This window comes from Squalius cephalus (assembly GCF_949319135.1).
Source record: "Squalius cephalus genome assembly, chromosome: 14".
Lineage (NCBI taxonomy): Eukaryota > Metazoa > Chordata > Actinopteri > Cypriniformes > Leuciscidae > Squalius > Squalius cephalus.
Genome location: NC_137135.1, coordinates 30,355,894 through 30,380,983, shown reverse-complemented (window position 1 = coordinate 30,380,983; position 25,090 = coordinate 30,355,894). Strand labels below are relative to the sequence as shown.

The 25,090-nt window shown below is 38.0% G+C and overlaps 1 protein-coding gene across 2 annotated transcripts in view; it reads left to right on the top strand.

Moving 5' to 3' along the window:
- The window catches only part of ppp2r2ba (protein phosphatase 2, regulatory subunit B, beta a), a 54,250-nt gene that overhangs the window by 24,456 nt on the left and 4,704 nt on the right, over positions 1-25,090 (top strand). The window contains exons 1-6 of one of the 2 annotated variants that reach the window (XM_079891711.1): positions 2,234-2,841; positions 17,595-17,692; positions 19,463-19,628; positions 20,084-20,196; positions 24,196-24,373; positions 24,585-24,749. In XM_079891711.1, coding sequence (XP_079747837.1) covers positions 2,772-2,841; positions 17,595-17,692; positions 19,463-19,628; positions 20,084-20,196; positions 24,196-24,373; positions 24,585-24,749 — 790 coding nt within the window. In that variant the 5' untranslated portion in view covers positions 2,234-2,771. Of the gene's footprint in view, positions 1-2,233; positions 2,842-17,594; positions 17,693-19,462; positions 19,629-20,083; positions 20,197-24,195; positions 24,374-24,584; positions 24,750-25,090 lie in introns of those variants that run through there. The other variant, XM_079891710.1, reaches the window with a different exon arrangement.

The following is a 25,090-nucleotide window of genomic DNA, read 5'->3' as shown; positions in this document are numbered from 1 at the left end:
AGGTAGATTACAGTGGAAAATATGCTTAAAGACAGAATGAGAGTAGCAGGGGAAAGTCCCTGCAGAGATTCATATTAAAATCAGCATGTAAATCAAATCTATCCAAAATGAACGCGCCAGCGGCTGGGCTCTAATCGAATTAATCTTCGTCTGGTCTGCACACTTAAGGCGAATGAGACCCTAAAGGGATCTAAATAGAATCCAGTGTGACAGATTTGCGAATCCTCTGTTCACGTATCACTTATCCAAATCAAGTGGATTGTTTTCACATTTGAAAACGAACTAGATTTGCATTTCCTCAAGGAAATATCAGTGATTCAAGGAGAGTGTGCCAAAGAATAGTGTTGAAAGTAACGGCAGAAAGGAAGAAAGCAAGGGAGAGGGAGATTTAATAGTAAAATGCTATGCCGTCAATATCCTTTTTTAAAAAAAATTTTTTATCAACATAAAGATTTAAGTGTAAATGCAAAGTGCATAGGCCTAATTTAGACCCTGTAACATGTCACCTTTTATGTTCTTTTTATGTTTTCTTAAAACATAGTTTATTTTTAAATTGTCCTGCTGGTTGACAAATAATTTACTAAACTACAAATATTCAATTTAGTTTCTTGATTAAGACATTAAACTAATGCATGCATTTGAATTGTGAAAGAATCAGCTAAATACTGTTTAGAATAGTTTTAGATGGAATGTAGCGTACTACCACAAAATATACACCAGAATGCTTTTTTATTATTCAAAGACTTTCACGGGGGTGAACGTTTGAGGAATTTTTGTTGTTTTATAAAAATGTATAGTAATTTTGCTGGAGACAAAAATTGCTTCATGTTAATCTTGTGCAACTTTTTTTTTTCGCAGCTAGCTTCATTAGCTAACAGTAGGCTAATGTATTCTTAAGACGTTTCCATCAAAATCCTTTGTAATTTGACTTTTAAAGCAACACCAAAGCACTTTTCCTCTTCCTTCCCCCTACAGGTTGGAAGCGGAATTGTCCATTACCGCTGTCTAAATAATTTAGCCTACTGCAGCCTACCGTATTTATTTATCCAGCTCCGGCTTTGGAAATAACAATGTCCACAGACAAGGTAGAGTATGTTGCGTGATTTTATGAAAGTATGATGTATTGCGACATCAGAAACGAAGAAAAACAAAATAATTACTTTTTTTTTTTTTTTTTTTTTTTTTTTTGCTATTGTAACGCTTGCCGTAAAGCAAGTCAAATTGAACTACAGATCCGCTACCCGATCTGGCAAACTTGCATAGTGCGGTATAGCCGATAAAGGGTCGCAAAGCGAATGCAGAAGTGTCGTTCACCCTGTTACAAGAACCACTTGAAATGATTTTGGTGTTGCTTTAAACAAACCTTTATGCTTTTAAAGTTTTTTGTGGTATATTTGTTACATAAAACCTAAAATAAAGTGATAAATATTGACAGGACTTACGTTTGTGTACCGCCCGATACTGATCCTAAAAGCGCGTATAACTGTTGAGATGGCTATCAGGCGCGCATGCGCTTGTTCACGAGCGCCAATTCAGAGGGTTAGTAAAAAAAAAAAAAAAAAAAAAAATACCTGGTTGAAACAACCCAGTATATATATATATATATATATATATATATATATATATATATATATATATATATATATATTATATATATATATATATATATATATATATATATATATATATATATATATATAATATATATACTGGGTTGTTTCAACCAGGTTTCAACCTATGTTTGGGTCAAATATGGGCAAACCCAACCGTTGGGTTTAAAATGAAATAATTGAAGCAACCCAGCATTGTTTAGAGTGAACTTGTGATTTAACTGTTGAAACGTCCATACAAGTATGTTTAAAAATAATAAATACTTTAAAATCCCCCAACCTTGTTTTGATTCCATCTCAGTGGTCCTCAAAATTCTTGCTTTGCCATCAACTGCTAACGGCATCTAGATTAAAGCTGAATTAACTGAATAAAGGGAATGGGGGGTTTCATTCATGGTAGGGCTATCCTATTTTGGTTTCAGGGGCTGTAAAAGTGCAACCAATTACGTATAAAGCAAATTGCGTAAAATCACTGGCAATTATCGTGTTTACGTCATTTGCTCGCTGTGGTGGTCAGGGAACATTTGAATTGGCACGTGCGGTGATTTCAGCACTGGACAGCGCCTGTGTGACTGGGAGGAGCCCGCGCTCAGGCAGAACTTCTAGAACGACAGAAGAACCACATGAACCCATGAAACAGACTGAATGTCCTCAGCAGCAGAGAGAGCGAGAAAGAGAGAGAGAGAGAGAGAGAGAGAGAGAGAGAGAGAGAGAGAGAGAGAGAGAGAGAGAGAGAGAGAGAGAGAGAGAGAGATGGATGGATCGAGCGCTTGACGCATAACCCCGCCTCCTCGGCTCAGAAGGTGGAAATCCTGCCCTAGTTTACCACATTCAGCGCACCTCGTTTACCAGGGTACCAGGGTTCTTTACACCTTTACGCATTCGTTGTCCATTAATCTCCTTTCAAGATAGGAGATCTTCTAAACGGATTCGCCAGCACACCTGTTTAAGAAGTGCTTCACATGCGTTAAGTATGTATTGCTGAGGGATTTTTTTACCAAACGAGCTCCAGCTGTATCACCCCGGGCATCAGATCATCCGTCACGTTCATGAGAGGGGCGACAGACAGCGCGATGGACCCGCAAACCGCCTGCTGATGTTCAGGGTCCACGATGGATTCCTGCGTGTCTACTTCAGCATTCCCATATAACGGAATCATAAATGGAGGAGGAGAGTGACAGTCGCAAAATTAACAACAGCTTCCTTCGGGACCACAACTATGCAACCGAAGGTATTTGGAAAATTGAATTGAATTCGATTCTCACTTATATTAATGACGATGACGGTGACGGTGGGGGGCGGGGGGCTTCTCTTTAAGACTCTCCTGTATATGAATGTGTTGCTTGAACATTGGGCGTTAGTGCTTTTTGGTGCATTGATGATTCTCAGACTTTGTGATCTGAAAGTCTTGCATTCACACACACAGTGTGCTGGACCCCAGATGCTTCTCCTGTTTTTATGGGCTTAGGAGGACTATATATAGACCTTGCATTAGTCTGAGCTCTGGTTTTAGGTGTTACTATGGGGCAGTGGCCATTGAGATGTGACGTGTACAATGAGTCAGGTATGACTGGCATAACAGAACACCGCAGACATTTTTGGAGTGATTATTAAAAGATTCAAAACAGTACATTTGGCAATATCATCATTTGAAATTGCTTTTAAGCAAGTAAATAAAAAACTGTATTCTTTATTCTTATCTTGGTGCTCTGTTTCAGCCAATCCACAGTAAAACTGCAACAAAAAATAGGTATAATAATCAGTTATTTTCCCATCTAATAATGTAAACCTGTATTAGAAATGCAGTGATACAGAGATGTTGTGGTTTTGGAGAGTGAGCGTGTGTCTGAGAAGAGCTTCATAAGATATAATATAATCTACATTAATGGAAGTTATGCATACTTTAGTTGTAGTTTCACATGTGTAATGTATGGGAGTTTGTAAACCCAATGACTCAATCTTCAGTCTGTTTTACAGCCACATGTTTTACAGCCACATTAAAATGCAGGTGCAAGATAAAGCCTGGCACGTTTAATGCAAACATTTGAGGTGAACAATCTCCTGTCATGTTTGGAGCGTAGATGTATAGCAGGAAAGCTAGCTCTGGGCGTGGTGGCGGTGGTGGGCATCTTCCTGGGCAGTGATTAATGGCTGTGGGAGGTTTTGCAAAACAGACTTAATGAGCAGAATCAATCTGTATAGCTGTTGGACTCGAATGCCCCTGGTTTCCTTGGTTTATGACCTGTCTTGTGCCCACCCCGGCTTTCTGTAAATCACACAGTAGCGGTGGAGCGTTTGCTCAGGCGCACACACCCTCACATACCATAAGCCGCACAGTGTCTTTCACCGGCAAATGTGGCCCTCGCTGTCTCGCTGATATGGTCTCGAAGGAGTGTGGCTGACTGCATTCTGTTTGCATTAAGATTGGTACCTGAAATCATAAGCAGTTTATGCTAATCACTGGCAGTTAGGAATTTATCCCACACAATATGTATAAATTATGTTTTAAAAGACCATCTCAAAGCATACATTTTAGACCCTACCAGTTCTCTTTGCAGTATATGTGGCTTCACCCATCATTCCCAGCTGTTTTCAGTGCTGTTCTCAGATGTTTTGGTGCTTTTTGGGGAGAGCTAAAATTTGATATCTGTCCTAATTACACAGAAGCTGGTGGTTTAGTGTTGCATGACTATAGTACAAGCTAGGATGTAACCAAGTATATAAGATTGGGGAAGATCAAAGGGTCTTACAATTTAATTGATTGACCATTATTCTAAATAAATGTGGATGCACATCCCTTACAATGACTGTGCTTACATGCACAAGAATATTAATTTGGTCATTTGGTCATATTCCAATGATGTGTGTGTCATTTGAACATATTACCTAAATATGTCCAAACAAAGGTGATTCTGGGTGATTTCAGATTCAGACAGAAAAGGCTAACTATTTTTGGAGCAAGAATTTTAAGAACATCTTGGCCTACATTTTGCAAATTACCATGCTTGTGTTTTTACTCTTAACATAAATGAGAAGTTATTATTAGTTAAGTTGATCAAGTTACTGACCAAAATTACAAGAATGCATGAAAGAACATCTCCAGTATTTTCATACTGGCTGAATAGAAAATTCCAGTAGCTGAATATCATGCAAAAGTCTTTTAGACTCTTAATCAAAATAAAAGCTCTTTATTGGGATCAATGGTTCCGTGAAGAACCTTTAACATCCATGGAACCTTTCCACAAAAGGTTTTTATAGTGGAAAAAGGGTTCGTTATATTATTAAAATATTTGTTACACTAAGAAAATAATGGTTCTTAAGAACAGTTCACTAAAAGGTTCTTTGGGGAAACCAGAATGATTACTCAATGAAAACCGTCTGCTGGAACCTTTATTTTTAAGAATGTACAGAAAAAGGGACCTATGGATCTCAATCGTAAAATGATGTGCATGTAAAAATGGTCATTGTCTGTGGTTTTTACAGTCCTGGGTTTAAGTATTCCTCGTCACAACTCTTGCACAATGCTAGACTATGGTTTTAACATGGCATTCCCAAAATCCTGCATAAATGTGTTTGCATTTAGCTGTTACAATCTAGGTTGCACTCGTTCACCCCGCCCCCTCACCACTATGTGCATACCCATACTGCCTTGCTCACGTGATGCGGTAGATGATGGTGGTATTTCCCCACTGCAGACTTCCACAGAGGCGTAATTGAGGTTCAGGGTTACTCTCGCTCAGTGTTTCTCTCCCGCAGGCTGTGGAGGCTGTGATAGACAGAGTTCAATAAAGCGGCACTATAACCCTTGTGTGCTTCTGTCAATAGACACATATAGAAAATGGGCATCTGAGTTCGGAGTGGTTGGAATTCTCCATTGGGATCACTTACATCAGAGAGTAATGTGTGTTGATGCACATTCCGAGCATGGTTTGATTTTGATTATCGAGTGCACTCTTTTCTGAAACAACCAGTGCTATCTGCCCTATGACCCAGCAGCGTGACCTACTAAAGGACCTCTTCTCTTCCCCAATTTGTCTAATTCACTGAAGTGCCATGGCTGTTGTAATTGGATTTCGCAGGGGTAACTTTGTAGTCCCAGTAGTGGTTTGTTGGGTCCCAAACCTAATAAAGCCCTGACAGATAGGTGATAGAGGGGTGTTTCAGGAACACCCAATATTGGCATCCCCTTTCTTACGCCAAAGAGAAATATCAAATTATGCCATGGGGGTTCATAAAGACCTTTTAGGTGTGGACTTATTATTTCACATATGCAATGAAAACTCATGCATAGCTGGATATTAGTTTTTTAATAGCTTCTCCTTTTTTATTGCATCTTTCCAACGGGAGTCGTGTTTGCTCACACTTGGGGAACATTCAAGTTGCGGCGGCGTAATTCTCCCGCATTTCATTTGCACAGGGAATCCCAGCGTTTCCTGCATTGAAACAAGCAGAGCATATGCAGCGATAAACATCATCTATAGTGGAATAAAAAGCACTAAAATAAATGAAATTTAGTTTCATTAGCATAACACAGATGCTTTCGGCATGACAGCACTAATGGCTGGAGGATGGATGCGACCATGCTGAGAAAGAGAAAGAGATTCAGTTTGTCTTTTAGGTTGCATGGGTGTAATTGACCAGAACGATCCCCCCTACTTGCTTACACATCAGTCCATTCCACCACCCACGCTACACAACACACTAATGAATGAGAAAACGCCCTGAAACACTGACAAGATCATCAATCGCTGCAAGCTAGCAAAGTAGCTGAGCTTCGAAAACTCACAGGGAGAGAGAAAGATAAAAATATTGCCTGGCAGGGAAAAAGCTTTGCGGTACTCCAATCTGCACTGCAGGGCCCGAAGCCAGCAGAACTTAGCCTGGATAGATAGTATTGGCCTCATGGTTCTGCGCAGACAGCTGGCCCAGGCTCAGTTGCATTACTGCTTATGTGGGCACTAGTGCACTAAAAGGAGGAGATTGCAGCATTAAGATATAAGATTACCTCATTCTAGGCCAATCTTATCTTCGTTTAATATAGTCTAACCTCACCACAGTCTTACCTCATTCTTACCTCACTACATTGTAATACAAGATTACCTCAACTAGGGATGTTGATGGGTACATAAATAACAGGTACATTGCTTTCAACAGACACATGAAGTAACACACTAATTGTCTTGATAAATATTGTTTTGGACTTAATATTTTATCTTGATAAATTATTGTTTTGGTAACTGTAGTGGCGATTCCCAACCAGGAGTACATGTACTCCAGTAGCAGGGTTTGGCCAGAGGCAAAATTGTACGGGGGTGGGGGGTGGAATCAAACTGTGGGGGAAAAAATCAACCTGCAGCAACAACAACAACAACTTAAAGTAGTAGCCAATTCCTGCGGGAAGACTGTGGACTTGGCAACATGGTCCAGTAGGTCCCAGAAGGTACCTGGATAAACCTATATAAAATAAAAAAAAATCACTAATAATCAGATACAATTGCATGGACCCATAATTGTCAAAACTTAAAGGTACACTGTGTAGTTTTTTTAAGTATTTTATTAGCTAAAATCAATGTCTTTATTTATAAATATGTCCTCATTGGTGTAAAATTACCTCTGCCAATGATCTGACTTAGCCTCGTAAGCGAAGAATTCCTTATCTTTATTTACATTGGACAGGTAAGTCCAAGGAGGACTTGGAGGCATGTCCAAGGAGGCATGTCGTTCCGCCATTTTGAAAAACTATAATAGCAGAGAGGGACAAAAAGCTCTAGCCTACCTCAACGCGTTTCCACAACGCGTTTTCGTTCAGAGCCAGCGTCACGTGACTGAAACCAGCTGAAACGGACAAGGAGATCAGTGAGAGGCGCTTGTCACTGCCCCGGAAAATTTGAAAGGCTGCACTGCACGGTACTTCATAATGCAGGATCATACTTATGCCGAGCCACAGGAGAAGGAATCCTCGTCGCCAAAAAAGCAAAATAACGTACCTCATCACTCGAAAGAAAACTCGATGAAGTGCTATTGGAAGACATGTTGTCATAGCTTCTTGGTACATAACGGCTACCGTAGTTGCAACACGCATTTGAAAAAGCGTTAGGCGCTATAGAGCACTATTCGTTTGAATGCAAAATACAATTTCACCGCTAGATGGGAGAAAGGAATCCCAGGGAATGCATGAACTGATAAAAATTCATACCTTAAATACAATGCTAGTCACTTTGGATAAAGGTGTCTGCCAAATGTAAATGTTTAATACCAGTAAACAGGAACACTATTCAAACGTTACTTATAGATTTATGGGTGCAGATAAGACAAAAAAAGGTTGGGAAACACTGCACTTTAAAGAAGATGAGTTTAGGCCCTGTCTACACCTGGTATTAAGATGTGTTTTCGTCGATCTGATCACTAGTGGACAACGTTAAATACCGATGTAAAGGCGTCTAAAACGTTTTGAGCTTGTCCACTTTTGACCACTTCCAGAGGAAGTGGAAAACGCATTTGACTGGATTGCTTTCGTAGTGTAAATGCTTGTGTAGTCAAATGGGTTCAAACAGCCACTCTCCGTCTACTGACCTAATGCATAAACATCATGTGAAGCATGCTAGCCAGATGAGATTTAACCTTTGTCATCTGAAGACCCAAGTATGGTTTGAAGACAAAAATGTACCAAGCACAATGTTCTCTCACCATTTCTAATTTCTAACACACACTCACAGCGTTCAGCGTCGTCTTGTGGCTATCCGAGCAGAAATGAAAGCTGATGCTCTACGTGTTTTTTTTTTTTGTCTCCAGTCGCGTTCATATGAAGATAGATTTACCCGCCCATAGACCCTCCCCTGGAAGAAATTTAGGACAGAAGTGGTTGAAAGTGGACAAAAGAGACGGATCAAAACACCAGGTGTAAACAGGAATGTGTTTCCCTCTTCAACTTGTGGTCCGATCGACCAAAATGCATCTTAATACCAGTGTTTAAATATCTGTAAATTTGTTTCCTTTAAAGCACCACAGCTGAAAATATAAAAGCTAAAAACAAAACAAAACAAATCTAGATAAACTCACTAGTCAGCCTCACTAATCCTGAACCCACTCACAACATTGGTGGTTTGGACAGTATATGTTTGCAATGCCTCACATTAGGGCTGTCAAACGATTAATCGCGATTAATCGCATCCAAAATAAAAGTTTGTGTTTACATAATTTATGTCTGTGTACGGAGTATAATTATTTTCTATATATAAATAAACACACATGCATATATATATTTAAGAAAATGTGTTATTTATATATAAAATATTTATATATAATATAAATATATATACACAGTATATACATGCAAATATTTCTTAAATATATACATGCATGTGTGCGTATTTATATATAGAAAATAATTATACACCGTACACACACATGTATTATGTAAAAACAAACTTTTATTTTGGATGCGATTCGCGATTAATCGTTTAACAGCCCTACCTCACATCAAGGGAATAAAATGATCTCACACACACACACACACACACACACACACACACACACACACACACACACAAACCATAGTCATAACTATAAACCTTACATTCTTCCTTGAGGGCATCTAACCCCATTTCATTTCTATGAGTTATCAAATGTTTGTCTCTACATTTTACCACGTGTTATGTTTCCCTCAAACGGTTCATAGACTTCTCTGCTGTCACCATGTAATGGCCTACTTTAAAATATCTGTGCAGTTCATCAGTAGGGAGAACGCAGCACAGAGCGGCCCAGCGGGGGTGACCCTGCCACTCTAACCCCTGCAATACAATTTACACCCCCATGCTCTCACATTAGGAATAATGACATGCACTACCCCACACTATTATTCAAGGCACAGAGAGAGTGACAGACAGACTGCATCAGTAGTGGTCGCCAACACAAACGGCCCCAGGCTACACTTTTAAGACTTTAATCATAAAGAGAAATATTTCTCCAGCCCAAAAGGACCCCCATTTATAATTTAGAGGGAAACAGTGAGGCACTAATGTTGTTCCCCAGCGTCAGGCTGAGTGCATGAGGAGGACAAACAGCGAGGGGCCGGTCGCATTAAACATTCAACTGCTGTCAAACTCGGATTGAGGTTTTTATTGAGGGATGTAGTCAATGAAACATGAGGAGAAAGTTAAACTCATCAACTAAAGAATGACTTAAAAATCATCTGTATGTAGACAGCCTTAGAAAAGTTACAATCAGGCTCTTTAACAGTAGGAACTACATTCACATACATGCAAACACAATGGCTCTGTTGCAGAATTTAGTGAGCTAACTTGCTATCTACTACCTACATAGGCAGCTGCCTTCTAAGACTGCATTCTAGCTGAAATGGTACTTCATAAAATACTGATTTGGAACACACTACATATAGCAATTATAACAAAAATATAAGCTAGAGACTACAACTCGTGTTGTATTACATTGTTGCATGTTGCTGAGCTAATAGCACTGTATTTTATTGTGCATAAAGGTAGATAGTAATTTTGTATTTAGAATTATCTGATTTTGTTTCAGTATTTTAAGGTATGATATAGAAGCATAAATATATTCTGCATTTCTCCCGCTTTCTCCACCGTTGGGTGACTATATGCAAAGTTCATTGCAGTGCATAGCAAACAAAACATAAAAAGCTAAACCTATATACTCTACCATTTAAAAATTTGGGATGAGTAAGCTTTTTTTTCTTTTTGAAAGAAATTAATACTTTTTATTCAACAAAAACACATTAAATTGATCAAAAGTGACAGTAAAGACAATGTTTCAAAAGACTTTTGTTTCAAATAAATGTTGTTCTTTTGAACTTTCCATTCCTCAAAGAATCCTGAAAAAGTGTATCAGGGTTTCCACACACACACACACACACACACACACACACACACACACACACACACACACACACACACACACACACACACACACACACACACACAAAAAGTTTTAATATTGATAATGATAATAATAAGAAATGTTTCTTGTGCACCAAATCAGCATATTACATTTATTTCTGAAGGAACATGTGTCACTGAAGACTAGAGTAATGATCACAGGAATAAATTACATTATAAAATTTATTCAATTTTTTAACTGTAATATTTCACATTATTACTGTTTTACTGTATTTTTAATCAAATAAATGCAGCCTTGGTGAGCATAAGAGACTGTAGTCCGCTCACTAGGTTTTGGGCCAGAGCTAATTTATCCTTTTAAATTTTACAATCCCAATGTACTCCTTTTTAGTATCCTGGCAATAAGGAAAGAAGCACTAAATTTAAATGAGATACTATAAACACACGCAGTCTGTCTCTTTTCTTATGGTCGTTGTGGTGTCCTATAGCTTCAGTTCTCCACATCTGTAGTTAAATTATGTATCTGTTAATGACGTGTGAAATTCAAACCAGTTTTCCTCCGCTTGAAGTTCAACCCCCTACATGCGGCCTTTCTCTCCGACACACGCACAACACATATTCACCCACCCCTCCCATTCCCCGGAGGACTACGCCACCTCTCTCCCATTTCCACAGGGCATTTTTCCAAGAAATAAGGTTAATTAGCTTTTTTTTTTTTTTTGGGCGCAGTCTCTCTGCTGTGGTTGGATGCAGGCAGTGCTATGACTGTGTGTATCAGAGAGTCACTGACATTGTTGTCGATCAGCAGGTGGTCAAGCTTATTATAACCAGCTCAAATCACGCCCATGTCTGGTGAAATTGGTCCAGACCTGCATCATTTAGCAGCGGGCCAAAGGCAAGTCTTTATTCCACTGGCTTTGAAACCGCCAGACACTGACTTAAAGCAAGTCGATGCAATCCAGGCACGTTAACAAAACAGCAGGCGCAGTGAACTGCATGTTGTTTTGTTTGCTATTCTGGCTGTAAAGTATAGATTCATCAATCAATATGAATTGATTTTCATGTTGAACAATCAAAAGAAAAAGAAGGTACATCAAAAACTGCCTGTGTATACTCTCTGCTATTAATTGAATCTAAGTGATTATGACTGTACGGTATACGATTGCTTTTTTACAACAGAACCCTGTTGGGAACATTCTACGCATCTTTGGCCAGGGGTTAGATCTATAGTCTAAATAACAAGGCAACAGTGCATGGACAGGGGAATATGGGGAATTTTCTAGACACAGACCCATGAAAATTTAATTATAAAGGCAGATCTGGGCACACTTGACTAGTCTTGCATACCGAACTTTAATTTGCCTGGGAAGTTCAGTGTGCATGTTGAACAATGTAGCAGAAATATAAAGAAATAGTACATGCAAAAATGAAAATTCTGTCATTTTTTAACATGCCCTCAATGATTATCAATTTTGTATGACTTTCCTCCTTACATAAAACATGAATGAAAATCAATGATTACATGAATACATGAATTCATAATAATATTATTTAATTTATAAAACTATATACTTTATTTTTATATACACTACCGTTCAAAAGTTTGGGGTCTGTAAGATTTGTTCATGTTTCATGTTTTTTCATGTTTTCATGCTGAAGTCTCTTATGCTCACCAAGGTATTAATAAATCTTAAGTATTCATTTATTTTAAAAAATGAACCCAAACTTTTGAACGGTAGTGTAGATTTGATTTATACTTACTAATACTATAACAAAAAATTTAAAACAAGTTTTATATATATATGAATTTTTATTTATTTATATTGACTTAAATGTGGGTCTGTCTATTAGTGGAATACTTTTATTCCAGTTGAGTCTGATGCCATCAGTCCCCATTTGCTTTCATTTAATTGAAATGGCTTTCTTCTTATTTCATATTTCTCTTTTGTAGGTTATTAAATGAAGACAGAATTTTCATTTTTGTCTGTACGAGCCGTTTAATCTATCTCATACAATCTTGTTGCGCACCTAACCAATCTATCATTCTGAATAGATGTTAAACACTTCTGATAGGTTAAGGCAGCTGTAATCTTCTCTTTCGGGCTGATCCGTTGAGACGCTGAACTCAGCGAAAGGGCTTTAATCTCGCAGACAATGCCGAACGTACAACTGTGCATTACAGCACAGTGCTCTATCAGGTCCTGTGATAATTGCAGATTCCACGCAGACATGCCTCCACACAGGCTTTACACAAAATCATTTCATTTTGGCTTAACTTCAAAACAAGCATTGATTTTGTCTTTTGGAAATGACTGGATGTTCTGTAGCCGGAGACGGGCTCACTAGACTCAGACTGACCTACTTTTCCATGAACCAGCCTCTCTCTTATGTTGCAGACAGCTGTGCCATGCTGAAACCTCAATGAGATCTAGACTGTTTGTGAGGGCTGGCGGTAGAAGCTATACTTTAAAACACATTCCACTTGCTGTTTTTCCTACAGATCTTTGTTGACCCACTGTCCTCTTTCACTGCATAGTGGCATTTAACGTCTTTATATGGTGCATCAACTTGATCTCAGTCTCATTTTGCCTGTGCGAAGGCAAAGAAAATCAATTTGTAGATCAATATAAGCTAAGTGTGACTATATTAGACTTTGTTCTGTGGATGTTCTTGGCATGCTTTAAACAGCAGGACATTATAACCCGGCTGTGTTTGGAGTGGAAGCTGCTTACAGCATACTGCAATATACTGCATACAGCTTTCTTTTTTCTATTGAAAATAGTATGTGAAACAGTATGCATGTATAATTTCAGACAGTAGTTTGCTGCATTGTTGTGACATTTTTAATTCAGCGAGTGACATCTTGGCTTATTAACATGATTATTTTGCATTTGCAATCCAATTTTCATATTATTTCATATAATCCAATATAATTTGTGGCATTTTAATCAATCAGTCAAAACAGTGTTAAAATTAAAAAAATCGTGGTTAATTAAAAAAAAAAGTAAATGTACATACTATCCACATTATAGGCTACATACTGCTTAAATAGTATGCTAATATGCCATTGTGAACATGATATTTCCCATGATGCCTTTGTGATGGGGAAGCCATGATCATATATGTTCCAGAGCTGTCGGGGCTGCTGGGATTAGACAGGTTGGCACGGTAACCCACTTTATGGTGTGTGAGTAATGAGAGCGGCTGCAAATTACAGCACGAGAGAGATCTGTTCTTTCCCAGAAGCACTTTGGGTATATGAGACCCTGACCTTTGACCCTGCTGTTGCAGACATCGGTGCCCGCAGGATTTATTAACTGCACTCAGTAATCCACTGCCCACTTTATTTGTCATAGGCAACTTATATAAAGACATTCAAATATGATTCCCTCTGAACTTCACAACGCAAACAACATGTCTGGATCACCCTAAAAGATTTTAATAGAAAAATCATTTAGAATTTTATAGAAATTATATATATATATATATATACACACACATCCCTAGTGTTCTTCAGAGTCACTGAATCAAGTTAAACAGGGATAACAAATAGTGAAATACTCTTTATCTGGATATTTCTTGTCAAACAGTTTCACGCAAGGGAATGCTGGACCACAGGGCCTTGAAATTGCTTTCATGAAATCACTCTCTCTTTCTAAGTCAACACTTTGATAATATAGGACCCCCCCCCCCCCCCTTCCCTCCCTCTCTGTCTGTTGTGTTCCTCTATTTCCCTTTCCTTCTCTGCTGTCTCATTTATCCTTGAGAGTAAGATGAGAAATAAGCATGTCTGTAATTGAGCAAACTCATTAAAACATTGTCATCAGTTTTCTCCCTGTCTCAGACTTCAGTGTGCTAATGTGTTTATAATGAGAAAGACCTGTGTTATTGCCAGGCAGAGTGTGTACGGTCAGGTGCTCCTCAACGATTGATCAAATGTTGCTGTTTCCCAGAGCTACTTTATCATTACCTTATGCAACATCCAACTCTTTTCAGGGCGCTTTGAGTCTTTTTTACAGCCACTCACTGTTGAGAAACAAAGAACAGCAAGATAATTAGTAAATGAATACAATTTATTCTGACTGTAATGACTTCAACTCGCCCTCCCTCAAGAAGCAGGGGGTTTCATAGTCTATTTCTGTGCAAACAAAGATAAGAAATGCAGCATCCAGATCAATGGGCTTAGACGTTGAATATCTGCTTTATTTTCGCAAGGGAATGACATATCTTTATGCCGAGTATTAGACTATTAATGCATCATTCATTTAGTAACGTGCCTGAGAAATAAGAGTCTCACCATGTCCGAATCCTCCCAGTCGGAGTCCTTCATCATCGTCATTTAGGACAGCAAGATTTTCCGGACGCCCTTCCCATATGACGCCACTGTAAAGCGTACTAAAACTGAAGAGAAAACATATTCATGCAGTTATAGATTAACAATGCAACATTACACTGTCCAATACATTTTATAATAATAATCTATCCGTCCGTCCGTCCGTCCGTCCATCCATCCATCCATCCATCCATCTATCTATCTATCTATCTATCTATCTATCTATCTATCTATCTATCTATCTATCTATCTATCTATCTATCTATCTATCTGTCTATCGATCTGTCTGTCTGTCTGTCTGTCTGTCTGCCTGCTTCTGGATAACTAAAGTGCATTAATTTAACAGACTTTAGGTATATCAATTTAGTATACCAAAAGTACAATTGCAGGGTATTTATATTAAGTACATACATATGTATACATGTATTTGTAGTATACTTAGACATTTTAAAATACATTTTGGTATATATATTTATTTTTCACTTGGGTATCCATCCATATCATACAAAAAAATTATTAAAATTAAATAAAAATAGACAAAATAAACCAAAATAAGCATAGAAATATAGAAAGAATGTGCCATTGTGAATAAATCACAGTGTTCTGCAGCTATTTGCAATACTTCAGGACGGTTTCAGCAGTATTTCAGCAGCCATGTTCAAAAATAGACTTAATTTTCTCAGTCTCTCCCCCACTGTGCCATTGACCGGCATCAGACGCTGTAAGCCACGCATTCGGGCTGTTTAACACACACAGCAAAGTCTTCCAGTCAAATGTAGCACAACAGTAATGGAAGGGGTCTCCATGGCAACCACTTCCTCCCGTTTTCAATTCAGCAAGCGATAAATTCATTGAGGGTGTGTGGGTTCTCAAAAAAAAATGAAAATAATAATAATAATTTGAAGCACGCTTTCCTACTTGTTACATCTCGACCCCTTCGTCTTTCATTATTAACGGATGCCACTAAAGACGCAACATCTACGAAAGCAATGTCTGTTTGCAGAAAGATACAGAATAATCAAGCCATGTAATCTACTGTTTTGAGCTCATCACCCTTCAAACAAATGCATCTTTTAGAGGAAGATAAAAGAAGATTTCTGAAAGGTAGGAAACCCTCCTACAGATGTGAATAGTAACCTAAGATTCAGAGGTTCAGAAACATTTGGATGAAAACAATCCATCACAAAATTGCTCATTTTGAATTGTATGCCTAGAAAAGATGAAAGACTTGCTTATCTTTCTCTGTGTACCAGCATTAAAATCAATCTTTCTAGAAACTGATTTATTAGATGTCTCGAGTTAATCCTGTCGTATGTAAATTATGAGGCAGTTTCTGTCCTCGGCGGTGAATCCCGTGGATTTAGTGTTGAACGTGAAGGATGTTGTGTATTTCTGTGTCAGATGATAATGAATGGAAGGAAGGGTAGTCGGAGGAGGGGAGCGTAGGCTCTCTGTGGGGTGGAGATTTCTGAGATCTCTGAGCTCTTCATGCTGTGGGAACGACAGCTCTTGCTCTCTTTATCTGTTTAAGTGCACGGAATTTTTTTTCAGGCCTTTGGTCTGATGCAGGGATTCCAGAAGTATTTAATCTTCTGCTAAACATGATTTTTGGGGATTATTTTATGTATTTGTAAGCACAAAAAATTCAGTACTTTTCCTAAGTCTCTTTTAACCTTTTTCTCACAAATGTGTGCCACTAGAACACATGCATTTCTTCAAGTCGGTATCGACAGCTTAAAATTGTTAAGAGAGGCAGACATTTAACATATGCAGATTTAACACATGTGGATTTATGCGAATTTAGATGGAGGACTAATTGCTGTTTTTTGACTAATCGCATGTATTTTGCAACCAATGCATTTTATGATCGCTAACCACTGTACCTTTTAATTCTGCTGTGATTAATAAAATCAACAGAGCTTATAATTTATTGGATTCTGATGTTGCAGAACACAATAGCCCGGATATCTGAATATTTCATATATATTCCTAATACCATCTTTTTATAAGATATTTATAAAATTACTCACACCAGACCTGTGTGACTTTCTTTTCCACGTATGAGGTTTAGCAGAATAATAGCTTAGTGTGAAGAAAAAAGACGTATTTATGATGTTAGAAATCGATAATCTTTTCCTTCATTGCAGTTCTCAAATCTCATTGACATTCAAGTCCAGATAAGTCATTTTTAGTTGTACAGCACTTTTCACAATCCATGTTGTTACATTCATATGGCGTGTCAAGATGTGCACACAAGGTCTGATGACAATGATGCCAAACATGCCATTGGTTTTTAACTTTTAATGTCTCTTGTGACCAATTGCAACACGTCAAAAGTAAATACACTTGCATATTACGCATGTTGTTCGAAGACTTATAAATTCCAGCCACTGGAGTGTGGGCTTTGTGCATATTAACTTATTACTCAGCTCTCTTACTTGATTCTGATTCATCAATTGCAGCATTCTGTGGTTAAATATGTTTTAGAAAACTAAGCTGTATAATTAACCAATTTCCTAGATGTTTTATATGACTCCATGGTCTCTTTCTTCTTGCATAATAAAATAGTTTACTCTCAAATCAATATTTCATGTAGCTGTGTAAATAAGTGGTTTAACGTATAGAGCCAGTCATTAATCACCAAATAAACCCCTTAAGTGACATACAAGATCAATCATTGTGGTTAATTTTATGATAATGACCAGCTCACTGTACATTATCCATTATAAAGAGTGGTAAGTCTTGTATACATAAAGGCTCTCTTGTGTTGTGTTGCAGCTGACATCATCTCTACTGTGGAGTTCAACTCTACTGGAGAGCTCTTGGCCACGGGAGACAAGGGAGGAAGAGTTGTGGTTTTCCAAAGGGAGCAAGAGGTAAGACGAAACCATGAAATCTTTCACATCATGCATTCATTCCTGTTAAAAAAAAGGTGGCACTCAGCAGATCAATCTAATCTGTACTTCTCTTACTGTGTGAGCAAAAACCACAGGGTCGCACCCTGTAACACAACTTCCTGTGGCTTTGAACAAGGTTTCAATAGACACACAATGGTAACACAGGTGAGGTCTCGATAAACCTCAGGTGCACATGCTCAGACGTGAAGCTTTTGTCACCTGTTTATTCATTAAACAGCAAACAGTTTTGGGGAAGCTTCTTTAGAATTAGAGGGTAGATACACTACAAGCTACTAAGGAACTAAGTACACTGAAGCAACTTAAAGGGATAGTTCACCCAAAAATGAAGAGTTCGTCACCATGTACGGTTGTCGTTCCAAACCTGTATGACTTTCTTTCTTATGTGGAACAAAAATGAAGATATTGAGAAATACCTCAGTGCTTTTTTTTTTTTTCAACACATATTGGAAGTCATAACCAAACCTGTTTGGAAACAAGAGAACTATATATTTTTATATAAATAATTATACAATTATATTTAATTTAATCAGAGTTGTATTTTTAGGACAAAAATAGGTTTTTGAAAAATCTTAATTAGGATGACAGCATCAACTTGAACAGATATATACACAACTAGACAAAAATACAAAAAATAAATGACACATAATTCAGTTACAAAACATACAGCAGTATATAACAGATTCATTTAACTAAGGGTCAATACAGGTAAAGAGATACACTTATATCTATACTGTATGTGAATATTTTTCTATTACTAAAAACTGCATTAAATTCATCCTAAACTAGTATGGGAGGTTATTGATTTAGCTATTTGATTCACATTTTAAAAACAACGTCAATGACAAGTTAACAAAAAGTGTCCTGTATTCATTGTAAATATTTAGCTCTAAAAGGCCTGAAATGCCAAATAAACTGTCCAAATGAACCAGATTCACTGAGAGGGTTAGTCGTTTAGGACAGCGCAACGATAAAGCTGTGTGCACAATACAATGAGACATTAAAAGAGCAAATTAATGTTTGGTCGAGGTACACTGATACTCATTGGAAAAAGTAGCTTGTTATTGGAAAACAGTCATTACTAAACTACTGTCACAACTATTAGATACTCCTCAACACTGAAGCAGGGCTTTTCTTTTCAATTCAGTTCATTCTGCCTGTAGAATAGATGGCATGCTGTCAGCAAATCCAGACACATACGAACATGCCCAAAACGCTAGTACACACACATACACACACACACACACGGATAGATTGTTATAACCCTCTCTAGAGAGGGACTGTTCTCTGTTTACTTTAATTTAACTGCATGAGTGGTTTTCACAATTATTGATTTTGATGGTTCCCATTGTGAAAACTTCCTTATTTCCATGCTGTCATTGATTGCGAATACATTAAATGTAATAGTCCAACTGTGACCAGGAAACCTGCAATTAACCGTTAACAGAATCAGCAGCACATTATGTGATATTCACATGCGGAAAGCCCTGTAGATTTCCATTAATCTCAATGCTCATTATTAACAAAGTTCCAAATCCTGTGTCTCTTCCAGGTTCATTTATTATATATTTTCAGCTAATTAGTTGATGTTTTCTGTTAAGAATTTAGATCTCCTCCCATATTTAATACCTATATTACCATAACAAAACAAATGATAGTAATGAGCTATGTTGGTCTTTGCAACTGAACAAACCACCTAGATAGATGAAACCTCTCTCTTCTCACCCACAGAGCAAGAACCAGCCTCACAGACGTGGGGAGTATAATGTTTACAGCACGTTTCAGAGTCACGAGCCGGAGTTTGACTATCTGAAGAGTTTAGAGATCGAGGAGAAGATCAATAAGATACGCTGGCTGCCTCAGCAGAACGCTGCCTACTTCCTGCTCTCCACCAATGGTGAGTGACGTTTGAGATCTCAGTGCAAAAAAAAAAAAATGCTGTTACAGGGATAGTTCCCCCAAAATAAAACGTTCTGCTATCGTTTACTCATCCTCACATTGTTCCAAACCTGTATGACTGACTTTCTTGTGTGGAACACAAAAGAAGATATTTGAAAGTCAGTGAAGTCCAAACAACAATATTTGCTGCCATTTCAACAAAAGATTGTTGGAACAGTAAAGTCTTCCAATGACATCAGACATCTCCCCATGTTCAGATGGTATGGCTACGGTTTATATACTCAGTTGGTGCTGGATTTTTTCCAGCCATGTGCCAGATTGTGTCCCACAGACTGTTAAATTTCTCACTGCCCACCTTTTTATTTTCTTCTCTCTCTTAATCTCTCCTCCTTTTATCATGTCTTGCTCCCTCCAAATGGTATATTGAAGCTGTGTGTACCTGTTTATTTTCAGATAAAACTGTGAAACTGTGGAAGATCAGTGAGAGGGATAAGAGACCGGAGGGATATAACCTAAAGGATGAAGATGGAAGAATCAGAGACCCGTCCACCATCACCTCATTACGGGTCAGCATGCTTGTATTAACACCACCTGCAAAATATGGATACTCAAAATGTGTTATATTTGTTCATTAGATATGTCAGAACACCTAAGGTTGATTCTGACAAAAATAAAGAAAAAGAAAATAAAGAAAATATATTTTACATAAAAAATATGAAGTCTATTTAAGGAACAATATTTTCATATAATTCATAATTAATTGAAATTTCATCCATTACAGTAATGAGAATGTCCTTAATTGTCATGAAAATATGAATGGTCTTTAAAATAGGCTTCATTTTCTTTAAGCATGATATAATTTCTTATTTATTTTGATTTTAAAATTTAACATGACTCAGATATGTTCTTCAAAGGTTTCTTAAGATGCACTCCTACAATCCGTGTTTAAGTATTTCAGCAGTTTAGCTGACAGTAATGTATGATGAAATCCATATTTAGCTTTTGAAGAATCTTGTTTTTAGCTGGAATGGCACATAGCTGAACAGTTACATTTCATCTTCCACTGAATCCTGTACCAAGAAGTCAGAGGTTTATTATAAATCTTCTGGTGCATGTTCTCATTAACGCTTTGATGAGTTGCTGCTGTTCGCTCAAATTCTCACATGAAGCTGACAAACGATGAGCTGTCAGCGACCGAAAGCCATTCATTCATAATCAAACAGCAAGGACAAAGAGAGATGATAATGTGCAGTGAAGGGGCTCACAATCATGCTCTGCTCTCCTTCTCACTCGTTCTCCACTCATCCCTCCAAATTGAATACAGATACAAAGAGGGCGCGACTCCGAGTAGCCATTAATGTTTGGTGCGGTGTCTGTTTTCTGCTCCATGGCCTAATGGATTAAAGCACTCCACTCCTCCACCATTGTCTGTCCGGGCAGAAGATTAGCCTGACACCGGGGTGATGGCATGGAGCGGGCGGCAATCCCATTTGGACCGTGAAATGTATGTGCGGTGGAGATGTGGAGACGGATTTATCATGGAGCTCCGGTAGTGAGGGAGGAGGGGAAGGATGAGACACACATGTCATGTGTTCTGGCAGTCACCATTGCCAGCGCTGTGATCTTACTCCTGTCTCAGTATGCGATTTTACCCCTAAGGTTCGCAGTGGACTGGTTTCTACAATCCATGAGGTGACGTGATACAAGGTGTGACTGCCGTGCCATTTAAAGCCAGCGGTTACCTGACCTTTTATAACAATACAGCAAATCATAATGGATTCTTGTCCTATTTGACCTACTAATGCTGTCTGTGCCATAAAAACGGAAAGCTAGGTGTTGGCCAATCCCCCCCCCCCCCCCCCCCACCCCCCTGCCTGTCTTAGCGGTAGATGATAAACATGTTTTATTATCTTTACCATGGTCTTTCACTCTCTCCTTTTCTCCTGCGTGATCCGTTTGCTCTTTGAACTTCTGGCTGACTGCTAAATTTGGCACAGGAAGTTATTTTCTCTCAGGTGGAGACATTAGATACAGATTCCCAGATATTTTATTCATAAAGAAAAGGACAAATTCCTGTAGCGCAAGACTTATGACTAATGGCATGTTTCCAACTTATTCTGGCTAAAAATCACCCACTATCATCTAACTGACAGTTAATGTTGTTTTAAAGCGGTGATTCTCAACCATTTAGCAAACTTCCATGGCTTAAAATAATTTAAACTTTTATATTATATTTAAACAATATAATCTACTTATATCGCTAAAACAAACATACAATTAAGATGAAAATGTGTATTTCTTTTTTTCCGCTCAATAACTACTGAAGAACATACGGTTTTTGAAGCTTCTTGAAGTGTTGTTATCTGGCATAATGGTTCTGCTCATCTGATTTAAGTGCCTCCTCTTTCAAAGAGTTGATGATAACCTGGCAAATCCATTGACTAGTGGACAAATCCAAGACATTGAAGCCTTACTCATGAAAATATGCATCAGATGGTCAGCGAATAAACTGTGGGTGGTCCATGGATGTGCCGTGTTATGCTGAGACTAATAATAATAAAAGAATGACACATAAATCTGTCAGCGTGTCAAACAAACAGCGCATGAAATGCTAATTTATGCACTTAGGCGTGCACAGCTAAATCAAACCATCCTGATATACACGTTCCTCTCTAAAAGCTACCACAGAATCATTCAGCTCTGCATTTGAATGCAACATTATAATAGTGGTTCAAAAAACTGAAGGGTAATTTCAGAGCTAAGGACTGATTTGAATGCGTCTCACTCAAGGCAGAGGTGCTTCTGTGATGTGGTAATGAGTGACTCTCTTTTGGGATGACATATGCTGCCTCTAAACATCAGCGTCAGTTAAACAGCCCACATCTGCATACTGCAATTAGGACCTGCGGGTGGAGAGCTGGTGCTGTTCTGGGCACCGGCTAACAGCAGGAAGTGCAATACAGCGGACTCTTATAAATGTGTCCCGCCGGATGGTTCCAGCTCACAAATGCCAAACGCACATTGAGCACCATCATAATGGTCATTAGCCCCACTTAGATGCGAGAGCAAAATAGAACTCTAAAAAAGGTTAATCATGCATTTTTAATCAGTTGTACCAATTATTAAAACCCCCATGAAATGGTTTGAGGAGTTAAGATTCCATTCCTCTGTTAATATACAGTGCTATGCATAAGTTGAGACACCCATACTAAAGTTGACTAAAAAGAGGAATAAAAAATCATCTTTTGGAAACTGAACTTAATGCCTTAATTTAAAAAATTAGGAAAAATCCAACCTTTAAGGACACCAATTTTCTTTGTGAATGAATAATGTATCGTAAATAAATAAATGTTCTTCCTTAAAATACAGGGTGCATAAGTTTGGACACCCCTATGTTAATTTCCCATAGAGGCAGACAGATTTTTATTTTTAAGTTTTTTTTTTTTTTTTTTTTTTAGGATACTATGCATCCTGATAAAGTTCCCTTGGCCTTTGGAATTAAAATAGCCCCACATCATCACATAGCCTTCACCATACCTAGAGATTGGCATGGTTTTATTTCAGTTAGCCTAATAGCTAGTTTGATTTGCATTGAGAGATGATCTTATGGAAAGTACCCCATGCCAATCTCTAGGTATGGTGAAGGCTATGTGATGATGTGGGGCTATTTCAATTCCAAAGGCCAAGGGAACTTTATCAGGATGCATAGTATCCTAAAAAATTTTTACAAAAAAATACTTAAAAATAAAAATCTGCCTGCCTCTATGGGAATTTAACATAGGGGTGTCCAGACTTATGCACCCTGTATTTTAAGGAATAACATTTATTTATTTACGATACATTATTCATTCACAAAGAAAATTGGTGTCCTTAAAGGTTGGATTTTTCCTAATTTTTTAAATTAAGGCATTAAGTTCAATTTCCAAAAGATGATTTTTTATTCCTCTTTTTAGTCAACTTTAGCATGGGTGTCTAAACTTATGCATAGCACTGTATGTAGTCAATAGCCTTTAGTTTGCATTTCCGACCCAAATATCATACTTGACGGCTTGTACTATGGATGAAAGCAATGACACTTTTTAAAATTAATAAAATACAGTCACTTTCTTCGCAACTGATGTTTGGGAAGGTAGCCAAATTAATTTATTATTTAAAGGAAGTAGGACATTCTCTTTCCAGAGAGAACAAATATTTGTATAGTGCAAGATGTGTCAATGTTTTTGGTGCATATGAAGTCAATTTGGTTAACTTTTTGGAGTGTGCTAGCATATGACCTCAAAGCAAATGCAAACATCCATAAAGCTTGGGTTCATTGGGTCTTTTAAACTAGAATATTAAAATAAGCTAAACTGTCTCCCTGTTCTGACCTGCTGTTCAATTCAGCGTTCTTTAAATAGAGTTGTGGTTTATTATTTATGTCCCAGTTCTTGCCGATGAAATACAAGAAGATAAACCAACTAGTGGTCACATGACCAACAATCTTTGAAAAAAGGATGACTTTGTTGTGGCTGTTGTAATTGTTACAGCAGATTCTGACATTTTTTTCTGTCTTTTCATTTCTTCAGGTGCCAGTACTGCAGCCCATGGACCTCATGGTTGAGGCCATGCCCCGGAGAGTGTTTTCCAATGCGCACACGTACCACATCAACTCCATCTCTGTCAACAGTGACTACGAGACCTTCATGTCCACCGATGACTTAAGGATCAACCTGTGGAACCTGGAGATCACAAACAGAAGCTTCAGTATCCTTTGTATGTCATTAAATCTGACAGAAACATGTTTTTGAAAAATAAACTTTACCTTCAGGACTAGGCACAGCACAATTGTAAAGCACTTAGTTGTCAACCTAAATTGGTCTTTTCCCCCATTTGCCGGTTTCTCATATGACTATTATTTATGATTTATTGTGCTGCTACTACTAGACCTGCCAGTTTTCCTGAGCTGCTTTTTCAGACATTGTAGACATTAAGCCAGCAAACATGGAGGAGTTGACGGAGGTGATAACGGCAGCAGAGTTTCACCCACACCAGTGCAACACCTTCGTCTACAGTAGCAGTAAAGGCTCCATACGTCTGTGTGACATGAGGGCAGCAGCCCTCTGTGACAACCACTCGAAATGTGAGTCAGTGCAACCCTAAAGGGAAAAAAGACATTAATGAGACAAGTGTTGAAATACACTATCATTCAAAAGTTTGGGGTCAGAAAGATTCATTTTTTAAAAGAAATTAATAATTTTATTCAGCAAGGATGCATTAAAAGTGACAACAACGACATTTACAGTGTTACAAAAGATTTATATTTTGAATAAATGCTGTTCTTCGGGGGAAAAAATATTAAGCAGCACAACTGCTTCCAACATTGATAAGAAATGTTTCTTGAGCACCAATTAGCATTTTGTAATGATTTCTGAAGGATCATGTGACACTACCTATGTTTCCATCCAAAGTTGCGAATTTAAC